This window comes from Eulemur rufifrons, chromosome 2 (assembly GCF_041146395.1).
Source record: "Eulemur rufifrons isolate Redbay chromosome 2, OSU_ERuf_1, whole genome shotgun sequence".
Classification (NCBI taxonomy): Eukaryota; Metazoa; Chordata; class Mammalia; order Primates; family Lemuridae; genus Eulemur; species Eulemur rufifrons.
The window spans coordinates 73,398,869-73,419,755 of NC_090984.1; the positions used below are offsets into that span (position 1 = coordinate 73,398,869).

The window sequence follows — 20,887 nt, forward strand, 5'->3', positions numbered from 1 at the left end:
GAAAGTTTGACCACTGATGACCTCTGAGTGATACTCTTTCTGCTTTGGTGATAAATTATCACCTGTTCTGCTAAATTTCTTGCTATGCTTATAACGTTTTCTGTTATTTTTCTCTTCTGTTAGTAGCTGTCTCCTTAGTCTTTTTTGATGTATCCACTTCTATCCATTATTATTACAATTGAAAATTAATTTATGTACATATATATGTATGTACTAAAACTAGATTTTGTTTTCACGTTTTTTTTTTTTGAGACAGTCTCACTCTGTTGCCCAGGCTAGAGTGCTGTGGCATCTGCCTAGCTCACAGCAACCTCAAACTCCTGGGCTCAAGCGATCGTCCTGCCTCAGCCTCTTGAGTAGCTGGGACTACAGGCATGCGCCACCACGCCTGGCTAATTTTTTCTATTTTTAGTAGACACGGGGTCTGGCTTTTGCTCAGGCTGGTCTTGAACACCTGAGCTCAAGTGATCCTCCTGCCTCGGGTTCCCAGACTGCTAGGATTACAGGTGTGAGCTACTGTGCCCGGCCTTGTTTTCACATATTCTAATTTACACATCGTAATTGAAACTTTCAAAATCCAAAGTAGCAAATTTTACCTGTGTTTATACAAAAGCAAAGTTAGTGCCTATAGCAAAATATGTAGTTTTTCTAAAATTGCTTATGATTGCCAACCAAATACGGGTTAAAGTTTTAGGAAGCATGAGAAATGTCTAAGTTCAATATATTAAACTTAAGTAAACTTGATTTATGTTTATATTAATGAAGATATTTTAAAAACTTTTTTCTAGGCCAAATGTATCCTGATCCAGCTCTTCCTCCACAAAGACAAGACAGATTTTATTCTAATTCTGGTAGACTGTCTGGACCAGCAGAACTCAGAAGTTTTAACATGCCTTCTTTGGATAAAATGGGTAAAAAATACTTTATTTTCTTTCTTTCTTTCTTTTTTTTAAATAATGGTGGCATACTTGAGAACTGGAAGCTAGATTAAGGACTAATATAATTGCTATTTCTGGTAGTTCTTAAGGCCAAAATCTCTTTCCTGAGAATGTCCTGGTCTTATGTTTCTTATTATATTGTACACAGACATGCATCTAAATATATGTGGTTTGAGCATCATGGTAATAGGTTTACTATATATAGCTATGGTGGTGAACTTTACTCTGTTCCATGACTAATTTTCTAATTTTTACAGTCCACTTACATATATGTCCGGTTTAGTAAACAGGGAAATTAGGCAAGCAAATGTGAATGGAGAATGGATATGTGAAAATCTACCAGAAAAAGTAACTTAGATGCATGCTTTGTTGATGGTTTAATCAGTTACCTTGTTTGAACATTTCATATTTTACTTGTGTTTAGATATATTTAACTAACTTGTGTTTAGATATGTTTAACTAACATTTACTGAGCAATCTACTATTTGCCAGATACTCTTTTACTTAAACTACCTCACAGCAAAATACTGAAATTGGGACATAAATGTATCCAGTGTATCAATTAAAAGTATACGACATTAAGAAAATGAAAAAACATTTTTTAAAAAGTAGAGAATTAAAACCTATTGGTGAAAGATTTACTCAGCAAAGGACATGTATTTGGAGAGATGTATTATCCAGTTGAAATATTTATTATTTTAGAAAATCAATATTTCTAAAATAACAAGCTAAGAAGCAGACCTATAGTCTGCATTTCTATTATTAATCATAATTAAGTCAATTTTTCCTGTTTGGATTTATGAATTGTTTTTCCCCCATTACTTCAGGCTTAATGGAATGAAAATATATATGTGATTAAACATCCATTTCTACATTAATGCTATTTAAAAGTTTTTACATCTCTGTTTTTTTTCTGCCTGTTGAACAATAATATATAATTGAGCAAATAATTTTTAAGTGCCTACTGTTTAGAAGGTACCCTGTATGACATAATATAGGATATACTTATAGTGAGGCATAGTCTCTGCCTATAAGAACCTAATAAATAAGGACAAAGATATATATGCTTAACTAATACTTGTCAGAATAGTAAGTCCCATTAGAGAATATGTTGTGTTCAGAGAACTGTCTAGTTGAAGGATCAGGAAAAACTCAATGAAGGAGGTGACATTTGGGCTCCTTTGCAGATATTTGAAAAATTGAGCAGAAGCAAATATAAACAAAGAGCACAAGTCATTGTTGGATAATGGCTTTAAAACAGATATTTATCAGTTGACAGCATTGTGGAGGGCTTAATGAGTTAATATGTGTGGAAGTGTTTTGTAAATGGAAGAGTTCTTTATAATATTAATAGTTTGTCAGTATATGTACTTACATACATATATCAGTTTATGTTCTTATATATTAGTTTGTCAGTTTATGTCAGTACATGAAGGAGAATGGTGAGAGATGTGGTTGAAACATCTTGACTATCAGTAGTGTTCAATAAATATTTATTGAATGAAAATAAATTATCTCATTTAATCTTCACAATAACCCTATGAAGTAGATACTTTTATCCTCATTTTGTAGATGAAGAAACTGAGGCCCAAAAAAGTACTCAAGATCTCAGGTAGGAAGTATCAGAGGGCAGGATTTGAATCCATGACTGTGTGGCTCCACAACTGTGGTCTTGATCCCTGTACTTCATTGAAATGAGAGGGTTGTGGACCCATTCATTGATGAACTGAATATCTTTTGAATGCTTACTGTGTGACAGGTATCGTGGTGGTTGCTGTATTTCAGTGGAGGACAGGAGACAGGAGCTCAGCATTCCTTATACCTTATAAAGGCCTAAAGGCAGTTACACTACAGAGTGACAATTGTTATGAGTACAGCATGTTATGGGAGCATATGGGGCACTAACGCAGATGAGTGTTTTGAACGTGGGATGGTCAAGAAAAGCTTCTTAGAGGAAGTGACATATAAGCTGAGAATTAAAGGAGGGATTAGCTGGACCAAAATGATGATGATGATATTCTAGGAGAAAAGAATAGCATCTTCAAAGATTTAGAGTTAAGGATGCCTAGTAAATTATGGCTGTAACATGGACTGTGAGTCAGGGAATATTGAAAAAAGTAGCTGAAGAATTAAGGATTGTATAGATTTTGCAAAGCCTTGCAAACCCTGTTCAGAAATTTGGACCTTATTCTTAGAATAATGGCAACATACTAAAGGATTTTAAGCAGTGAAATGATATAATTATTAATAGATCTGCATTTTAGATAAATTTCTCTGATTGCATTAGGGAGAATAGATTGGAAAAATAAAGAGTGGGAGTCTGGGTAACTTTTTAGGAGACTACGACAGGAATCCAGATGAGTGATGGTGGTGATTTAGCAGAGGGAGTAGATTGATGTGAATAGACATGGAGAAAATAGAATTGAGAAGATTTAGGATTGAAGGCTTGTGGGAGAGGATGGAGAAGGAGTCTTGGCTGATACCCAGGTTCCTGGCTGTGGCACCTGGATGAACAGAGATGCCATTTATTATTCTGAGACAAGGAACAAGGAGCAAGTTTGACAAGAAAGATTATAACTTACCTTTTGAATTTACAAAATTAGTGGCAGCTGTGTTACACCTGCATGAATATTCAAGGAGGCAGGCCAAGCTTTGAAGTCCTGGGGGCAGTATCTGGTTCTGAATTATAGACAGGAAAGTCAGTAGTATAATATATATCTAATTAAAGCTACAGAATTGAATGAGATTTTTCAAGGAGAAAATGAGAAGATAGTACGGCTGAGGGTGGAACTCTTTATGGTCAGAAGAAGTAGTAGTACCCACTAAAGAGACTGAGAAGCAGTAGCTGGAAAGGACAGCTAGAGAGAAGAAAGGGTCCTGTCATGTAAATCAAAGGCTGAGAGCATATCAAGAGGGAAGGAGTGGTTAACATGGTGGGAAGTAATGTAAAACGAAGACTAAAAGTGTATTTTAATTTAGCAAACAAAGAGACCTTTTGATCTTGGGGGAAATAATTTTAGTGGAACAGATGTTGCAAATTGATTACAGTAAAATGAGGACAAAATGGGGGGAATTCCGAGCAATATATATAAAACAATTCTTGATTGTAGAGTAGAGAGGTGGCTGGAAGGGAAGTCTCTTTTTCTCTCTCATTTTTAAATTGTCAGTAGAGACTTGGATCTATCAGAAAGGGAGGAGGGAACCAACAGAGATAGGAAGGTGCCTGAGGAATCTGGAAGACAGAGATTCTGAGAACAGGATGAGGGCCACAGATTGTCTAGAAAGATCCTTTTCCAGGATAATAGGAGGAAAGATCATAAAAGTACAGTTGCAGTATGCTTGTATGTTTTATCACAAAAAGGGAAGGGAGTTTCTGTTTAGAAGTCCAGTGCACTATACATTGTGCCACAGAGCCCGATATGAAGGGAGTTTCTGAGTGACTGTTGTGGTAGGTTTCAGGAGACTGGAGATTTGAAATTGCTGAGGAGAAGCTGGCTTCAGAGACACAGAAGGAAGGCCCGGCAGTGTGCAGCTGGAAATATGGTGGATCCTGCAGCCTAGATCTCCAGTCTGCATGGCTCTTTGGTTTTTTATTTTTACCCCCAGCAGTGCTAGGTGGCTCAGGTATAGGCAGAGTGAGAATAGAGATTTAGATTAATCTGGGCTTGGAATGTTACCAAGCATAACTCAAAAATGAGCAAAAGGGCAAGGATATTGACGGCTGGTTGAAGTGATGGACTTTGGAGTCTAGGTAATTGGGGAAGGAAGTGAAGGAAGGAGGAAACCGAGAGTTAGGTCAGAGGTTTGGAAGCATCAGTGACATCCAAGGACAGGTGTAGTGAGAGTAACTAAATGAGAAAGCTAGAAGAGGCGAGGTAGTTGTAGTCAGAGAGAAGGTTGTTTTAATTTATGTCATCAGAGACCAACCAGTTCTTGATAACAACGAAGTTCAGGAACATTTATTTAGGAACAGTGACTAAATTCAAATGGCTGGTCTGTCTTACATAATGGAAAAATAAGGAAAGAAGGAAGGAAGGAAGAGGGGGAGGAAGAAAGGAAAGGAGAGAGGGGGAAAAATTGGAAGGAGAGGGGTTCTTTTTTCCCCGATGTTTCCTTAGGATGCCGCAGCAGCAGGATTCCCCAAGAACTAGCTGGAGAAATCACTGTCCCACACTATTGCAGAACTGAGTCTGCCAAAATTTCCAGGGACCTCAGCCTGTTCTTAGAGCCCCAATAAAGGATGCTGGTTTCAGGCTGTTTTATGTGCTCACAGAGGGAATGGGAAAATATCAATGTCCTTTGTGATTTGGAAATATTCTAGGAATGGAGTGATAAATCATGTATTTTTCATGGTTTAACTTTTGTCTAGATGGGCCAGTATCTTCGGAAATGGGATCCAGTAGAAATGATACCAAAGATGATCTTGGTGTAAGTACTGAAAGTGGAATTTTATCCAAGTATTGAGGAGCCTTTTAATCTCTTGGCTTATACTAGAATAGAAATATAACTAATAATATGGTTTTTGATACAAAGCTGCTTCTATCTTTTTGACAAATATATTTCCTACTTAGCACTGAAGCCGTTTCTTTTCTGGATTTTATTCTACAGTGATGAAGTACAACTTGGAGACTAGGGATTTTAGTTACTTTACTAGTTAAGCAAGATTTTAGATTTTCCCCGTTGGATTTCTATTTGAATATTTTAAAGTATATTCTTATTTATTACATGTACAATATTGATTTTGGTCACCTTGAAAGTATAAACATTAAACATCTTGCCTTTTCTTTTTTTTCAGTATATGCTTGGTAACATACATTTTGGTACTTTTGGACTATACTTTTATTTTAACTTTAGCTAAAATATTATTTTATTGGTTAAAGCTGTTTTCTGTTTACTTAGAAAATATTTGTGATAGCTAAAAACCAGCTATGTTAACATGGAAAACTGTTTGAAGCTTGGAGCTTTCTAAGACTGTCACGTACTGCTTTCTGCCTAGGTGCTTTCTTCTAAGCTTAAGATTTTCAGGGAAACTATTGCAAATTTTGCTGTTGTTTTAATGCATGCCATATGTCAATTTGTTATAGAATTTAAATGTGCCTGATTCATCTCTCCCCACTGAAAGTGAAGCAACTGGCCCTGGCTTTGTTCCTCCACCCCTTCCTCCAATGAGAGCACCATTGTTTCCAGTGGATACAAGGGGCTCGTTCATGAGAAGAGGACCTCCTTTTCCTCCACCTCCTCCAGGAAACATGTATGGAACTCCTCGAGGTTATTTTCCACCAAGGGATTTCCCTGGTATACCACCTCCTCCATTTGCAAGTATGCTTTTTTTTTTTTTTTAATTCAGTTATGTGTTTTATACAGTAAATCAGAGATATTAATTTTACTCTCTATTCATGTAGTAAAACAGTGGAGGAAAAATTTTTCTAGCGTTCTGTGAGTGTGCCATTACTTTTTCAAATTGGGAAGGCAGCCAGCTAGCCATCAGTGGACTGTAATGAGGCTTCAGCTTGATTCATCTTAATAATGTGGAATTATTTCTGTATTTTAGTAGTCAAGAAAATCATTGGCTTTTTGCAGCAGTCTTATGATAAAACCAGAATTATCTGTATCTCACTTGATAGAGACTGGTTATTGTGGCAATTAGTTAAAATAATTACAATTTATCTTTTAGCATTAAAATTACTGACTAAGGTATTTTTAGAAGTCTTTCTCATAAGTTGTACTCATGTAGTCCTACTTGTTTAAAACCTAAAATGTATTTATCATGTTTGGCCTAATTGTTTGTTGGATGTATTGAAATTTTTTCATAGCCTCACAGAAGAAAAATGGAGTAATTTATTGCTTTATATCTATACCATTTAGAACTGTAGATTTCTGCAGAATAAATATATGGTTACCAAATACTAGGTTTTTTATAGTCTTATATAGTCATTCCTTCCCTCATTCCCCCTCTATTTTTAAAGTTTAAGGTGAATTAAAATGAATTTTGTTTGGGAAACTTTAAGATGGTCTTTTGATATAACTGGAAATGTTTTAGTATAATATCAGCTTAGAATTGGGAATCACTGATCTGAATTTTAAGTCTGGTGAAAATTAAATTACATGAAAATGTTTTTAGTAAGTTTTATATATTTTGAAATAATTCCTCTCCTTTTTTCAAAGTGTTAAGATAGGACAAAGACTGTGTCTAAAATTAATGATATTCCCGTTAATAATATGTTGTTGAAGAGAGTACATTTTTCTCAATTGTTGTAAAAATTAATTTGATCAGATAATTATTCTGGTGGCAATTTTTAAATATAAGAATAGATATTGAAAGTTACAAGCTAGTGATTTATTAGGGTTGAAGTACAGGTTCTTCAACTTAAAAAATGTCTTTTATCAATCTCTTTTAACAGTGAGAAATGTCTATTCACCGAGGGGTTTTCCTCCTTATCTTCCCCCAAGAGCTGGATTTTTCTCCCCACCCCTACATTCTGAAAGTAGAAGTGAGCTCCCTTCCGGGTTGATTCCGCCTTCAAATGAGCCTGCTACTGAACATCCAGAACCACAACAAGAAACCTGACAATGTTTTTGCTCTCTTCAAAAGTAATTTTGACTTATCTCTCATTTTCAGTTTTAAGTAACTGCTGTTACTTAAGTGATTATACTTTTGCTCAAATTGAAGCTTAATGGAATTATAATTCTCAGGATAGTATTTTGTAAATAAAGATGATTTAAATATGAATCTTATGAGTAAATTATTTTCATTTTATTTTATTCTAGATAGTATAATTAATTTGATTAACTAATTTACTATTACATAAATAATGGGAGTTTTATATATGTAATCTTGCAGGTGGGGATATTATAAATTCCAAAGGCTGTGTCTTTATGCCAAGAATTGTATTTACTATGGTTGTAGACAAATGTGAAAGTAACTTTATGCTTAATGGAATAAATTTTAGTTGATTTAAAGACTTGTTTGGCATTTTTTTTTTTTTTTTTTTTTTTTTTTTTGTTGAGACAGAGTCTCACTTTGTTGCCCAGCCTAGAGTGAGTGCCGTGGCGTCAGCTTAGCTCACAGCAACCTCAAACTCCTGGGCTTAAGCGATCCTACTGCCTCAGCCTCCTGAGTAGCTGGGACTACAGGCATGCGCCACTATGCCCGGCTAATTTTTTTTTCTATATAGATTTTTAGGTGTCCATATAATGTCTTTCTATTTTTAGTAGAGACGGGGTCTCGCTCAGGCTGGTCTCGAACTCCTGACCTTGAGCAATCCACCCGCCTCGGCCTCCCAGAGTGCTAGGATTACAGGCGTGAGCCACCGCGCCCGGCCTTGTTTGGCATTGATAATAAAATCAGCTAGTTTTTCCATAAATAATGGCTTTATTAATTAGTTTTTTCCTTTTACCAGTAACTTTGAGGCTCAAAACTACTAAATCTTTTTGTGGGTCTTTCGGATTCAATTAGTTTAGCACAAATGTGCCCCTGTTCTTACAAATACACATGAATGACCCAAACCAACAAATGAATACACTTTTAAGTAAAAATTGAATATATATATTTTAAGGAAAACTGGGATATTGTCTAAGAGTGAATTTCATAATTTTGATCTTCTTAGTTCATTCACTGGTTTTCTTGAGCAATTTGTTTTTTGTCTTCATTTGTAAGATATTAATATTTACTGTTTTCTGTGGGGAATGTTGAGATTTACTACAGGATAACTGTATTTGAGGCAATGTGTCATCATTTTGAGCTTTGGACTCAATATCTTTAAAATGTTTCCCTGAATCAGGTTTTTAGCGTATTATTAGTCTTCTTCCCCATTATATGATTATGAAAGGAAAGACAGTGCAGTATAACTAATAAATATCATAATACTTATATTGATCAGTTAGTTGTTTACTTGGATTTTTTCTTCAGTGCCCCAAAACAGAAGATTAAATATTCTTGAACAAAGCAGTGATGCATTTGTAATTGGAACGCTTCATGCCAGCATTTCCCCAGGTGTTGTTCGGAACACTGGTCTTGTGAGGTATTTCTACTCCCCTTCCATTCTCACCCTCACCTCAGAAAAAAGGCTAAAAAGAAAGGTTTCATGTGAAATGCTTAGATAAAATATTAAGTAGAATGAGGACTGTGAAAACATAATTGCATTTGGTGTTTGCTATGGTTTGAATGTTTGTGTCCCTACAAGATTCATATGTTGAAGTCCTTATCCCCAAGGTGATGGTATTAAGAGGTGGGAACTTTTGGGAGGTGATTAGGTTACTAGCTTAAGCTCATTACCTTAACATCATTAGCTAGCCTTTCAAGCAAATAGCTTATTGGCTATTTGCATATCTTTTTGGAAGAAATGTCTGTTTTTTCAATTGGGCAGTTTGTTGTAGGAGTTATTTTTTTTTAAATGTTTTATTGATATATAATATTGGAACAATTTTATGCAGTGCATCTGCTATTTTGTTACATGTATAGGATGTGTAATGATCAAGTCAGGGTATTTAGAGTATCCATCACCTCAAGTATTTATCATTTCTATGTGTTGGGGAACTTTTCAAGTCCTGTCTTTTAACTATTTTGAAATATACAATACATTGTTGTTAACTATAGTCATCCTACTCTGCTGTCAAACATTAGAACTTATTCTTTCTATCTAACTGTTTGTTTGTATCCATTAACCAACCTTTCTTCACCCCTCTCCTCCAAGCCTCTGGTAACCAACATTCTCCTACTTCCATGAGATCAATTTTTTTAGCTTCTACGTATGCGTGAGAACATGTGCTATTTGTCTTTCTATGACTGGCTTATTTCACTTAACAGAATGTCCTCCAGCGCCATCCATGTTGCTGCGAGTGACAGGATTTCATTCTTTTTCATGGCCAAGTGGCAGTCTATTGTACATATAAACCACATTATCTTTATCCATTATCCATTGCTGGACACCTAGGTTGATTCCATATTTTGCCATTGTGTATAGTGCTGCAGTAAACATGGGAGTGCAGGCATCCCTTTGATATACTGATTTCCTTTCCTTTGGATAAGTATCCAGTAGTGGGATTGCTGGATCATAGATATATCATACCCTGTTTTCCATAATGGCTGTACTAATTTATGTTCCTACCAACAGTATATAAAAGTTCTCTTTTCTCTGTATCCTTGCCAGCATTATTATTTTTTGTCTTTTTAATAGCTATTTTAACTGGCATAAGATGATATCTCGTCGTGGTTTTGATTTGTATTTCCGTGATAATTAGTAATGTTGAGCATTTTTTCATATACATATTGGCCATTTATATGTCTTCTTTTGTTGCTCAGGCTGGAGTGCAGTGGCATAATCATAGCTCACTGCAACCTTGCACTTCTGGCCTCAGTGATCCTCCAGCCTCAGTCTTCCAAGTAGCTGGGACTATAGGGTATGTCACCATGCCTGGCTAAATTTTTGTTCTTTTTTTTTTTTAGAGATGAGGTCTCACTATGTTACTCAGGCTGGTCTCAAATTCCTGGCCTCAAGTGATCCTCCCACCTTGACCTCCCAAAGTGCTGGGATTACAGGCATGAGCCACTGTGTCTAGCCTTTAATGGTATTATTTATTTTTTTTGCTCCTGAGTTGTTCAAGTTCCTTATATGTTCTTGAGTTGTTTGAGTCCCTTGTCGGATGAATAGTTGGCAAATATTTTCTCACATTCGATGGTTGTCTTTTCACTCTGTTGTTTCATTTGCTATGCAGAAACTTTTTAGCTTAATATAGTCCATTTCTCTATTTTTGTTTTTGTTGCCCATGCTTTTGAAATCTTAGCCATAAAATCTTTGCCTAGACCCAGTGTCCTATAGTATTTCCCCTTTGTTTTCTTCTAGTAGTTTTATATTTTTGGATCTTATGTTTAGGTCTTTAACCCATTTTGAGTGGTATTTGTTGATTTTTTTGAGAGATAAGGGTCCAGTTTCATTTTTCTGCATATGGCTATCTAGTTTTCCCAGCACCATTTATTGAAGAGAGTGTCTTTTCACCCAATGTAAGTTCTTAACACCTTTTTTGAAAATCAGTTGGCTGTAAATATGTGGATTTATGTCCAGGTTCTCAATTCTGTTCCATTGGTTGATATATGTCTGTTTTTATACCAGTACCATGCTGTTTTGGTTACTGTAGGCTTGTAATGTATTTTGAAGTCAGGTAGTGTGACGTTTCCAGCTTTGTTCTTTTTGCTCAGGATAGCTTTGGCTATTTGGGCTCTTTTTTGGTTCCACACAAATTTTAGGATTTTTTTTTTTTTTTTATGTCTATGAAAAATCAGTTGGTGTTTTGATAGGGATTGAATTGAATTTGTAGATTGCTTTGGGTAATATGGATATTTAACAATATTAATTCTTCTAATCCATAAGCATGGGATATTTTTCTATTTGTATACTATTCAGTTTCTTTCATCACTGTCTTTTGGTTTTCCTTGTAGAAATCTTTTACTTCCTTGGTATTTAATATTTTTATAGCTATTGTAAGTGAAATTGCCTTGTTTTTATTCCAGCTACTTCATTATTTTTATTTTTAATTTTTTTATTTCAGTATATTACGGGGATACAAATGTTTAGGTTACGTATATTGCCCTTGCCCCACCCAAGTCAGAGCTTCAAGCATGTCCATCCCCCAGACAGTGCGCACCGTACCCATTACGTGTGTGTGTATATATACTCATCCTGTCTTCCCCACTCCCATCTGCCTGTCACCCAATGAATGTTATTACTATATATGCACTTAACTGTTGATCAGTTAATACCAATATGATGGTGAGTACATGTAGTGCTTGTTTTTCCATTCTTGTGATACTTCACTTAGTAGAATGGGTTCCAGCTCTATCCAGGATAATACAAGAAGTGCTATATCACCATTGTTTTTTGTGGCTGAGTAGAACTCCATGGTATACATTTACCACATTTTATTAATCCACTCATGTATTGATGGGCAGATGGGTTGTTTCCACGTCTTTGCAATTGTGAATTGTGCTGCTATAAACATTGGAGTACAGATGTCTTTTTTATAGAATGTCTTTTATTCTTTTGGGTAGATGCCCAGTAATGGGATTGCTGGATCAAATGGTAGTTATACTTGTATCTCTTTGAGGTATCTCTATATTGCTTTCCACAGAGGTGGTATTAGTTTGCAGTCCTACCAGCAGTGTATAAATGTTCCTATCTCTGCATCCACGCCAACATTTATTGTTTTGGGACTTTTTGATAAAGGCCATTTTCACTGGGGATAAGTAATATCTCATTGTGGTTTTGATTTGCGTTTCCCTGATGATTAGAGATGTTGAGCATTTTTTCATATGTTTGTTAGCCGTTAGTCTATCTTCTTTTGAAAAGTTTCTGTTCATGTCCTTTGCCTGCTTTTTGATAGGGTTGTTTGATTTTTTTCTTGCTGATTTTCCTGAGTTCTTTATAGATTCTAGTTATCAGCCTTTTATCAGATGTGTAACATGCAAATATTTTCTCCCATTCTGTAGGTTGTCTGTTTGTTCTCGCGATAGTTTCCTTGGCTGTGCAGAAGCTTTTTAATTTCCCAAAGTGACCTACAGATTCAGTGAAATCTCTATTAAAATACCAACAGCATTTTTCACAGATCTAGAAAAAATAATTCTACTCTTTGTATGGAACAGAGGAGACCCCATATAGCAAAAGCAATCTTAAGCAAAAAGAACAAATTGGGAGGCATCAATTTACCAGACTTCAAGCTATGCTACAAGGCTATGGTAACCACAACAGCATGGTACTGGCACAAGAACAGAGACATAGACCAGTGGAACAGAACCGAGAACCCAGATTTAAAAGCATCCTCATATAGCCATCTAGTCTTTGACAAAGCAGACAAAAACATACACTGGGGAAAAGATTCCTTATTCAATAAGTGGTGCTAGGAAAACTGGATAGCCACATGTAGAAGACTGAAACAGGATCTGCACCTTTCACCTCTCACAAAAATCAGCTCACGGTGGGTAACAGACTTAAACCTAAGGTGTGAAACTATAAGAATTCTAAAAGAAAATGTTGGAAAAACTCTTAGACAGACATTAGCCTAGGCAAAGAATTTATGAAGAAGACCCCAAAGGCAATCACAGCAACAACAAAAATAAATAAGGCTATTTCGTTATTGGTATATAGAAACACTACTGATTTTTGTGTGTTGATTTTGTATCCTGTAACTTTTTTTTTTTTTTTTTTTTTTGAGACAGAGTCTCACTCTGTTGCCCAGGCTAGAGTGAGTGCCGTGGCATCAGCCTAGCTCACAGCAACCTCAAACTCCTGAGCTCGAGCGATCCTCCTGTCTCAGCCTCCCGAGTAGCTGGGACTACAGGCATGCACCACCATGCCCGGCTAATTTTTTCTATATATATTTATAGCTGTCCATATAATTTCTTTCTATTTTTAGTAGAGATGGGGTCTCGCTCTTGCTCAGGCTGGTCTCGAACTCCTGAGCTCAAACGATCCGCCCACCTCGGCCTCCCAGAGTGCTAGGATTACAGGCGTGAGCCACCGCGCCCGGCCTGTATCCTGTAACTTTACTGAATTCGTCTCAGATGTAAGACTTGATGGAGTCTTTAGGTGTTTCTAAATATAAGATCGTGTCATTTTCAAAGAGGGGCAGTTTGATCTCTTTTCCAATTTGATCAATTAAGCCTTTCTCTTGCTCAACTGCTCTGGTTAGGACTCCCAGTACTATGTTGAATAGGAGTGGCAAAAGTGGGCATGCTTGTCTTGTTTCAGTTCTTAGAGGAAACACTTTTAGCTTTTCCCTATTTAGTATGATGTTAGCTGTGAATTTGTCATATATGGCCTTTATTATGTTGAGTTATGTTTTTTTTATGCCTCGTTTCTTGAGAGTTTTTGTCAAGAAGTGATGTTGAGGTAGCTCCATATTACTTTCCTAGAATTTGCAGTCCCACCAGCAGTGTGTGAGTGTTTCTATCTCTCCACATCCAGTTAGTACTAATTGATCAACACTTGTGGGCACATATGGTAGTAACATTCATCAGGTGTCAGGCAGGTGGGAAGGGGGAGGAGGGGATGGGTATATTCACACCTAATGGGTGTGGTGTGCTTTGGGGGTTGGGCATGCTTGTAGCTCTGACTTGGGTGGTGCAAAGGCAATATATGTAACCTAGATATTTGTTCCCCCATAATATTCTGAAATTTAAAAAATAAAAATAAATAAATCTGAAAAAAGGATATGTTGAATTTTATTTGTGTCTATTGAAATCATATGGCTTTTGTCCTTCATTCTGTTGATGTGATGTGTCATTTATTGATTTGTGTATGTTGAACTATCTTTGCATTTTGGGGATAAATCCCACTTGATCATGGTATATTATCTTTTTGATGTGCTGTTGGATTTGGTTTGCTAGTATTTTCTTTTTTAAGAAACAGGGTCTTGCTCTATCAGGCTGAAGGGCAGTTGTGCGATCATAGCTTACTGCAGCCTTGAACTCTTGGGCTCAAGCAATCCTCCTGCCTCTGCCTCTGCCTCCTGAATAGCTCGGACTACAAGTGTATACCACTACACCTGGCTAATTTTCTTTTTATTTTTTTGTAGAGATAAGGTCAGGCTAGTTGCCCAGGCTAGTTCCTAACTCCTGGCCTCAAATGATCCTCCCACTTTGGCCTTACAAAGTGCTAGGATTACAAGTGTGAACCACCATGCTTGGCCCTGTTGAGGATTTTTATGTCTATGTTCATTATGGATATTGGCCTGAAGTTTTCTTTTTTTGTTGTATCTTTATCTGGTTTTGGTATTGGGGTAATTATGGCCTTATAGAATGAGTTAGGAAGCATTCTCTCTTCAATTTTTTTAATGGTTTGAGAAGAATTGGTCTTAGTTCATCTTTATAAGTTTGGTAGATTCAGCAGTGCAGCCATCTTGCCCTGGGCTTTTCTTTGTTGGCAGACTTTATTACTGATTGAATCTTGCTACTCATTATTGGTGTGTTCAGGGTTTCTTGTCCTGATTCATGCAGTCTTGATAGGTTGTATGTGTTCAGGAATTTATCCATTTTGGTTTTCCAGTTAGCACATAATTGTTCATAGTAATCTCTGATGAGCTTTTATATTTCTATGGTATCAGTTGTAATGTCTCCTTGTTCATTTCTTATTTTGTTTGTTTGGGTCTGTTCTCCTTTACCGTGGCTAGTCTAGCTAGTGATATATTGATTCTGTTTTTCTTTTCAGAAAACCTACTTTTCATTTTGTTGCTCTTTGTATTTTTTTTTAAGTCTATAATTCATTTAGTTCTGCTCTGATCTTTGTTATTTCTTTTCTTCTGCTAACTTTGGGTTTGATTTGTTCTTGTTTTTCTTGTTCCTTGAGGTATGACTTTAGGTTGTTAATTTATGATCTTATACTTTTTGATGTAGGCATTTAATACTATAAACTTGCCTCTTAGCACAGCTTTTGCTGTGTCACACAGGTTGTGGTATTTTGTATTTTCACTTTCGTTCATTTTAAATTTTTTTTAAATTTCTGTTTTAGTTTCTTCGTTGACCCAGTGATCATCTGGTACTGCGGTCCCCAACCCCTGGGCCTCAGACTGCTACTTGCTGCCCCCGCCCCCAACCAGGATGCATACAGCCGGGAGTGAGTGGCAGGCGAGCCAGTGAAGCTTCATCTGTATTTTTAGCCGCTCTCCATGGCTTGCATCACCTTGTGAGCTCTGCTTCCCCATCCGCTCAACCCTCCCATCCCGTCCATGGAAAAATTATCTTCCGTAAAGCTGGTCCCTGATGCCAAAAAGGTTGGGGACTGCTGGTCTAGGAGCATGATATTTAATTTTCATATATTTGTAGTTTCTGAAGTTCCTCTTCATTTTGATATCTGGCTTCATTCCACTGTGTTTGCAGAAGATACTTGATATGATTTTGATTTTTTTAAACTTGTTGAGACTTGTTTTGTATTCTAGCATATGGTTTATCCTGGAGAATGGTCCATGTGCTGATGGGAATAATGTGTATTCTGCAACTGTTGGATAAACTGTTCAGAAGATGATTGTTAAGTCCATTTGGTCTAAAGTACAGTTTAAATCCAATGTTTCTTTGTCAATTTTCTGTCAAGATGACCTGTCTAATGTTGAGAGTCGGATGTTGTAGTCCCCTACAATTACTGTATTGCAGTCTATCTCTCCCATTAGATCTAATACTATTTGCTTTATATATTTGGGTCCTCTGGTATTTGGTCCATATATATTTGGAATTGTTATATTCTCTTGCTAAATTGATACCTTTATCATTATATAATGACCTTCTTTGTCTTTTTTTTTTTTTTTCTGTTTTTGACTTAAAGCCTGTTTTTTTCTGATAGAAGTATACCTAGCTACTCCTGCTTGCTGTTGTTTTCCATTTGCATGGAATATCTTTTTCCCTCCCTTTACGTTCAGTCTATGTGTCTTTACAGGTCAAGTGAATTTCTTATAGGACCATATAGGTGAGTCATGTTTATTTTTTAATCTGTTCAGGCAGTCTGTATCTTTTAAGTGGAAAATTTAATCTGTTTATATTCCAAGTTATTGATATGTGATGATGTATTCCTGTCATTTTGTTAATTGTTTTCTGGTTGTTTTATATATTTTTTATTCCTTCCTTTCTCTCATTTATCATTGTGGTTTGGTGGTTTTCTCTAGCAGTAATATTTGAGTCCTTTCTCTTGTTCATTTGTATGTTTTCTCTACCAGTGAATTTTATACCTGATATGATTTTGATTTTTTAAAACTTGTTTTCATGACAGTAGATATTATCCTTTCACTGCCAGGTGTAGGACTCCCTTAAGCATTTCTTTTTTCTTTTCTTTTCTTTCTTTCTTTTTTTTTTTTTTAGAGATAGACTCTCATTCCGTCACCCGGGCTAGAGTGCTGTGGCGTCAGCCTAACTCACAGCAACCTCAAACACCTGGGGTCAAGTGATCCTCCTGCTTCAGCCTCCTGAGTAGCAGGACTACAGGTGCACACCACCACAGCCAGCTAAGTTTTACTATTTTAGTAGAGACAGGGTCTTGCTGTTGCTCAGGCTGGTCTTGAACTCCTGAGCTCAAGTGATCCTCCTACCTTGGCCTCCCAGAGTGCTAGGATTATAGGCATGAGCCACTGTGCCCAGCCTCCTTTAAGCATTTCTTGTAGTCCCATTCTACTGATGATGAATTCCCTTAGTTTTTTGCTTTTCCCTTCAATGAAGGGAAAGATTTCTCTTTCATTTAAGAAGGGTAACTTTGCTGAGTATGGCATTCTTGGTTGGCAGTTTTTTTTCCCCCCCTGTCAACACTTTTAACATATCATCTTATTCTCTCCTCGCCTATAAGATTTCTGCTGAGAAATGTACTGTTAATATGATGGAGTTTCTCTTGTATGTAACTAGATGTTTTTCTCTTGCAGTTTTTAGAAATCTCTCTTTGTCTTTGCCTTTTGACGTTTGACCATAATGTGCTGTAGAGAAGACCTTTTGGGGTTATTTCTGTTTGAGGATCTCTGAGCTTTCTGTGTCCGGATGTCTAAATCTCTTGTTAGACTTGGGAATTTTTCAGCTGTTGTTTTGTTAAATTGGTTTTCCTTGCCGTTGCCCTTCTCTTCATTTTCTGGAACACCCCAAAATTCAAACATTTGGCTGCTATATGGTGTCCCATATGTCACGTAGGCTTTGTTCATTTTTATTTATTCTTTTTTCCTTTTTTTGTCTTACTGAGTTATTTCAGAAGACCTGTCTGAAATACCTCTGCTTTATCTAGTCTGTTGTTAAAACTCTCAAATGTATTTTTCATTACATGTGTTGTCTTCTTCTGTTTGTTTGTTTAATCATATCCATCTCTCTGGTAAATTTCTCATTCATATCCTGAATTGTTTTTCTGATTTTTCCATATTGTTTATTTGTGTTCTCTTGTATTTTATTGAGCTCCTTTAAATATCATTATTTTGAATTCTTTCTCTGGCATTTTATAAATTTCTTTTTCACTGGAATCTGTTGCTGGAGAATTATTGTATTCCTTTAATAGTGTCACATTTCCTTTCTTTTTTATGTTTCTTGTGTCCCTACATTGATATCTGTGCATCTGGTATAACAGTCGCTTCCTTTAACTTTTTGGTTTGGCTTTCATAGGGCAAGACTTCCCTGAAGGTGTATCTGTGCTGTTGGTTGGCTAGAGCACTTTAGCTTTGATTCTGGGTATGCAGAGTAGTGTAGTCTTGTATGATTTATGTGGTTGTAAGCCATGTCAGTGGTGCCTGCAATTTCCTCTGTGGCTTGGGCTACTATTGTTAGTAGAGATTGCGATGAGGTTTTGCTGGGAGTGGGGATGCCAGGTGGGCCAGTCCTTGGGTCCCAGTAGTAGCAGCAGTGAGGTGAATGTGCCTGTCCTTGGGCCCCCAGGTAGCACACACAGGCATCAGTGTTAGCAGGTCCAAGCAGGCCTATTCTTGGGCCTCCAGTTGGTTTGCACGGGTGCTGACAGTGGTAGCAACAGGCAGGGTGGGTGGGAGGGTCACTGGGCCTCTGGGCAGCATGTGTGGCTTGAGCAATAGATGTAGTGGTAGTGGGACAACTCTCAGGCTACCAGGCAGCATGTGCTTGTGTTAGCAGTGGTTGCAGTGGGCTGGGTAAGGCCAGTTTCCAGGACCCCAGGTGGTGCCTGTGGGTGGGTGCCAGCTGTGATGTTAGCAGCATGCAGCATGGGCCCATCTGGAGGCCCCCAGGAGGAATGCACAGATGCCAGTGGTGGATGGGGTGGGCCATCTCCAGGCCCCTGTGCAATGTTTTTGGGTACTGGTGGGAGCAGCCCAGGCCTTGGGGGCTTGTCCTCAGTCATCCTGGTGGTGTGCATGGGCACAGGCTGTAGGCCGCCATCATTTGCGCTCTCTAGCAGTTGATCCTCTTCTAGCAGGGACAAAGTCGATTCACCTGGCTTATTCACAAATGGGTCGTGGATCCATATCTTCCCAGTTTGGGGGTCTTTTGTGGTTGGGAAGTAATGCTCAAACTGTTTTGAAAGCTGAGATAGGTGATCATGCACCAGCTGGGAGAAAGAAGGCCCTGGCTCAGCTTCTTTCAAAATCTTTGCTAATGTTTGAAATGTCAAAAATCCCAATGTTTACTTGTTGCCCCCATAATTCCAGTTTGGCTTTGAATGCAGCCACTTTATCTGCCGACTTGAACACAGTTGTTGTCCTCTGAAGTGACAGATTGAGTTTGTTGAGCAGATTGAATATGTCACACACGTAAGCAAGTTTTGTGACCCATTCCATGTCACTGAAATGTGCTGCCAGTGGTGACTGTTTTTCTAAAAGAAATCTCTGGAGTGGCTCTCATAACTCAAAAACTCTGGCTAGTGATCTACCTTTAGAAAGCCATCTCACTTCTGTGTATAAGAGAAGACGTGTGTGCTCTGCATCCATCTCCTCACAGAGCTGTGCAAACAGACGTGAGTTAAGGGCATGTACTTTAAAGTGGTTGATAATTTTAATCACATCCTGCAAAATGTTGTTTAGTTCGGGTGACATTTTTTGGGTAGCCAGCATTTCTCTATGGATGACACAGTGCGATTCAGAAGCGACCTCCTTGGCCCAAGTAGTGACACCAGAAAGCTGTCCAGTCATGGCAGCCACTCCATCTGACACAAAATGACCAGTTCAGTTTTCCTGATATGTAATCATTCAAAGACTTGAATAGTTCTGCAGCTGTGGTGTTGGTTGGCAACTAAAGTTCTCATAATATATCTTCATGTACATCCTTTGGAAAAGTACATCGCACAAAAACAAGCATTGTCTTGTTGTCAACATCAGTAGACTTGTCAACCTGCATTGTGTTCCACAGTGACTCAATAATCCTAATAATTGTGCCTCACTGTTCTCTGCTGTTCCATCAATTCATCTAGTTATGGTGCTATCTGAAAGAGGAACCCATGCCACCTTTTGAACTGCAGCCTCTCCTAAAAGTTCACAGCGAATGTCCTCAGCAGCAGGCAGGATCAACTCTTCACCAATAGTAAAGGGCTTCTTAGCTTTAGCAATGTGGTTAGCCACTAAGAATGATGCTCTCAGTGCAGACACATTCGATGAAGTGGTGGCCTTCAATAATTGCTTCTGTTCTTCATGTTCATATTTTTTCTTTTGAAAAACTCCAAAGCTTGTCTTTTAACGCAGGTTGCTTGGTCTCCATGTGGCGAAGCAGTTTTGAAGCTTTCATGGCTTTGTTGGATAGCTGGTCGCCACATATATGAAGCAGGCTTGGAGAATGTGAATCACCTGTTGCAATGAACCTATAATTTAAGTAGGACTCTGGTATTTTCCTTTAAATGCAGACTTCATTTTGTCGGCAGTTTTCTGCTGTCTCCTCACTGGGTCTTTCCTCCTTTTCAAAGTTCTCCAGCAACTTATTTTTTTTTACTCATTTTTGCTAGGGTTAGCTAGTGGGCTTACCAAAACTGTGACTGAGACAAATGTGCAGTGCAGGAAAGCAGCGCGAATGGAAGTGGTAAATAAAATAATGGGCGGGCTACGCATGGACTAAAGTGTTGGGTTCTTACTTAAAGCCTGCCACTGGATGCAGCTGTACAGTTAATAAGATGCTCACTTGTCACTATAAAGCCTGCCACAAGATGCAGCTTGTCACTTGCCACTCACTGATAGCATTTTGATATGAATCTCCAAGCAATTGATTTATTATGGTCTCTGTGTGGTCAGACCTCTCTGCTAATGATAATCTGTATTTGCAGCTGCTCCCCACTACTAGCATCACTGTCTCAGCTCCACCTCGGATCATCAGGCATTAGATTCTTATAAGGAGCTCGCAACCTAGGTCCCTCGCATGCAGTTTACAGTAGGGTTCGTGCTCCCTTGAGAACCTAATTCCACGGCTGATCTGACAGGAGGCAGAGCTCAGGTGGTGATGCCAGCGATGGGGCATGGCTGTAAATACAGATGAAGCTTCGCTGGCTTGCCCACTGCTC

The 20,887-nt window shown here is 37.7% G+C and overlaps 1 protein-coding gene across 11 annotated transcripts in view; it reads left to right on the forward strand.

Annotated features, from left to right (window-relative positions):
* The window catches only part of MIA2 (MIA SH3 domain ER export factor 2), a 102,659-nt gene extending 94,990 nt beyond the window's left edge, over positions 1-7,669 (forward strand). For all 11 annotated transcript variants that reach the window (XM_069486667.1, XM_069486675.1, XM_069486683.1 and 8 more), the window contains 4 exons: positions 789-911; positions 5,308-5,366; positions 6,023-6,257; positions 7,340-7,669. In XM_069486667.1, the coding sequence (XP_069342768.1) occupies positions 789-911; positions 5,308-5,366; positions 6,023-6,257; positions 7,340-7,506 (584 nt within the window). In that variant the 3' untranslated portion in view covers positions 7,507-7,669. The remainder of the gene's footprint in view (positions 1-788; positions 912-5,307; positions 5,367-6,022; positions 6,258-7,339) is intronic.
* The last annotated feature ends 13,218 nt before the right edge of the window (positions 7,670-20,887 follow it).